The sequence below is a fragment of the Neomonachus schauinslandi genome, chromosome 4 (assembly GCF_002201575.2).
Source record: "Neomonachus schauinslandi chromosome 4, ASM220157v2, whole genome shotgun sequence".
NCBI classification, from domain to species: Eukaryota; Metazoa; Chordata; class Mammalia; order Carnivora; family Phocidae; genus Neomonachus; species Neomonachus schauinslandi.
This window is the reverse complement of record NC_058406.1, coordinates 91,588,940-91,592,592: the sequence shown is the minus strand read 5'-3', so window position 1 is coordinate 91,592,592 and position 3,653 is coordinate 91,588,940. Positions and strand designations below refer to the sequence as shown.

Below are 3,653 nucleotides of genomic sequence, written 5' to 3'. Positions count from 1 at the left end.
TATAAAGCCTAGGGTTGGCTCTAAATTGGAGCCGCTAAAATGTCTAGACACAGAAATTGTGTTCAAAATGACCACAACAATTCGAAGAAACAGTTTAGGTTCAAAGGGGATAAAGTTGTTATCTCCAGGCCCAAATCAAGCAACAGAGATACAAGTTGCCGGCTGAATGTTCTCGAAGTTTCCCAACTAGAGCGTGGCAAACTCTACCACAAAGCCAGCAGTGGAACACTGAGGGGCTAGGTGCCAGTCTCGCTCCAGTCCCTCCACGACAGACTTCGGACGAGATGTGATTTTCCTTTCTCATTTTCCTCTCATGTTCCCACGACAGGAAACCTCGCTCTTCTGAGAAGACCTGGCTGCCGCCAGTCCCAACCAGAAACTCGGTCCTTGATGCTTCCCCCCCTGAAATCTCAGCCACGAACGTTTGTGAGAACTATTCGCTACCGAAGCAAAGTCCCTGAATGCCTTTAATGACCCATCTTCTTCAGACCCCAGGTGCGAAACTCATCAGCACCCATTACTCCGTTGGGCTCCTCATGCACGCAGGAGCTGAAGTGTTTAGAGTGCTCCCGGCCTGGAGGTGTTCCAGCCTCAGCAGGCTCAGGGTGCCAGCAGAAGGCTGGCCTGCTCCCCAGGGCGCCCACCTGGCCAGTCATTCCCTCCCTCGACCAAGCTCCCCGCCCAGCGCGCATCCCCATCCTCTCTCCTCGCCCTCCCCGGCCCCTCTGAGCCCTTCTCCCGGAGCGGGGCCCCGGTGGCGCGTGCAAGGCGAGGCGGCCGCCGCTCGCTGGGCGGCGGGGTGGCCCAGGCCGGGCCAGAAAGCCCCGCGGCTGGGACGTGGCCTCGCGGGCCGGGAGAGGGGGGGCGCTGACCAGAGGCCGGCGGGGGTCCGGGCGCCTGATTCCCTGAGGGCCGCCTCGGCCGGGCGGGTATCGCAGGGGACGCCGAGGTGCAAAGAGAGGGCACTTGGGCGGCGGGCAGCGGGCAGCGAGGGGCCCGGCAGGGCGGCGCGGGGGAGCGGAGTTGGGGGGGAGCGGAGTTGGGGGGGAGCGGGGCGCGCGCCCGCGCGGTGGGCGGGCATCCTGAGGGGCCGCGGAGAGGCAGGCGGGCGCGCGCCCCGCGGGGGAGGGGCGGGGAGCGCGGAGGCGGGCGGGGAGGCGTCTCCCCGGAGGAGCCCGGCGGACCGCGCCAGATGCACACGGAGCCTTGCGGCGGCAGCGCCTTCGGCGACGGCAGCGGCGGCAGCGGCGGCGGCAGCAACAGGCGGCGGGCCCGACTCGGGGGGAGAGGGGGGCGGAGGCGGCGGAGGGGCGGGGAGCGCGAGGAGGAGCGACGCGGCCCGCGCCGCCGCCTCTTCCCGCCGCATGGACGAGCACCTCAGCCTGCTGCGCTCGCCGCCGCCGCCCTCCGCCCGCCACCGCGCCCACCCGCCGCAGCGCCCCGCGAGCGGCGGTGGCGGCGCCCACACCCTGGTGAACCCCGGCTACGCCGAGCCCGCCGCAGGCCCCGCGCTGCCGCCCGACATGACGGTGGTGCCCGGGGACCACCTGCTGGAGCCGGAGGCGGCCGACGGCGGCGGGGGCCCGCCTCAGGGCGGCTGTGGCGGCGGCGGCTGCGACCGCGACCGCGACCGCTACGAGCCGCTGCCGCCCGCGCTGCCGGCCGCCGGCGAGCAGGACTGCTGCGGGGAGCGCGTGGTCATCAACATCTCGGGGCTGCGCTTCGAGACGCAGCTCAAGACCCTCTGCCAGTTCCCGGAGACGCTGCTGGGCGACCCCAAGCGGCGCATGAGGTACTTCGACCCGCTCCGCAACGAGTACTTCTTCGACCGCAACCGGCCCAGCTTCGACGCCATCCTCTACTACTACCAGTCGGGCGGCCGCATCCGCCGGCCGGTCAACGTGCCCATCGACATCTTCTCCGAGGAGATCCGCTTCTACCAGCTGGGCGAGGAGGCCATGGAGAAGTTCCGCGAGGACGAGGGCTTCCTGCGGGAGGAGGAGCGGCCCCTGCCCCGCCGCGACTTCCAGCGCCAGGTGTGGCTGCTCTTCGAGTACCCGGAGAGCTCCGGGCCGGCTCGGGGCATCGCCATCGTGTCCGTGCTCGTCATTCTCATCTCCATTGTCATCTTCTGCCTGGAGACGCTTCCCGAGTTTCGCGACGAGAAGGACTACCCCGCCGCGTCGTCTCAGGAGCAGTTCGAGGCGGCCAGCAACAGCACGTCGGGGGCCCCCGCCGGAGCCTCCAGCTTCTCGGATCCCTTCTTCGTGGTGGAGACCCTGTGCATCATCTGGTTCTCCTTTGAGCTGCTCGTGCGGTTCTTCGCTTGCCCCAGCAAAGCCACCTTCTCGCGAAATATCATGAACCTGATAGACATCGTGGCCATCATCCCTTATTTCATCACTCTGGGCACCGAGCTGGCTGAGCGACAGGGCAATGGACAGCAGGCCATGTCCCTGGCCATCCTGAGGGTCATCCGGCTGGTGCGGGTCTTCCGCATCTTCAAGCTCTCCCGGCACTCCAAGGGGCTGCAGATCCTGGGCCAGACGCTGAAGGCTTCCATGCGGGAGCTGGGGCTGCTTATCTTCTTCCTCTTCATTGGGGTCATCCTTTTCTCCAGCGCGGTCTACTTTGCCGAGGCAGACGACCCCACTTCGGGTTTTAGCAGTATCCCGGATGCCTTCTGGTGGGCAGTGGTAACCATGACAACAGTAGGTTACGGTGACATGCACCCGGTGACCATAGGGGGCAAGATTGTGGGGTCGCTCTGTGCCATCGCTGGTGTCTTGACCATTGCTTTGCCAGTCCCCGTGATTGTTTCCAACTTCAATTACTTCTACCACCGGGAGACAGAAGGGGAAGAGCAAGCCCAGTACATGCACGTGGGAAGTTGCCAGCACCTCTCCTCTTCGGCCGAGGAGCTCCGAAAAGCAAGGAGTAACTCCACTCTGAGTAAGTCGGAGTATATGGTGATCGAAGAGGGGGGCATGAACCATAGCGCTTTCCCCCAGACCCCTTTCAAAACGGGCAATTCCACTGCCACCTGCACCACGAACAATAATCCCAACTCCTGTGTCAACATCAAAAAGATATTTACTGACGTTTAATATATGCTCTAAGTGACATGCTGTGTTCAGTATTGTGTGGAACGTGCCCCCTTGGTCTGTGTATGCCCTTGTTTTATACATTTCCAGACCATTCATCAAGGAAAGGACATGAAGAAGTGGAAAGCACACTTCATTTTCCCTCTCCCTACTGCTTCATACTGAAACAGGTGTGTTTTGGAAGTGGGCTGCATTCTCTCAGCTCTCCATTTTTTTCTCCCCCCCTCCCTTCCCTAATATCGCAAAGAACAAACTTACTTTAAACTTCATTTCTAGTACACACCCTCTTTAAAAAAAAAAAAAAAAAGTACATCCTGGGAGGAAATTAAACTAAAGAACAGTTAGAATAACTGCCTAACCGCAGAATTGAAAGACAGTTGTTTCTTTACTAAGTAAAGAAGGCACATACTTAAAGGATGCTTCCGTTTACTGGACCTTTTAACATTATTGAATATTTAGTTCAGTTGTCTTCGTTGTGGATACGTGGATGAGAAGTCTAATTAGAACAATGACTTGTAAACCCACCATAAGTTTATTTGGTTTTTGACT

General features: G+C 61.2%; 1 protein-coding gene across 1 annotated transcript; it reads left to right on the top strand.

Moving 5' to 3' along the window:
* The first annotated feature begins 1,364 nt into the window (after window positions 1-1,364).
* Window positions 1,365-3,401, top strand: KCNA3 (potassium voltage-gated channel subfamily A member 3). Its single transcript, XM_021690128.1, has one exon. The coding sequence runs from the start codon at window positions 1,365-1,367 to the stop codon at window positions 3,105-3,107; it is 1,743 nt and encodes a 580-aa protein (XP_021545803.1). The 3' UTR covers window positions 3,108-3,401.
* The last annotated feature ends 252 nt before the right edge of the window (window positions 3,402-3,653 follow it).

Coding starts and splice junctions, on each gene's coding strand:
- KCNA3 (XM_021690128.1), top strand. CDS start 1,365: ATGGACGAGCACCTCAGCCTGCTGCGCTCGCCGCCGCCGCCCTCCGCC.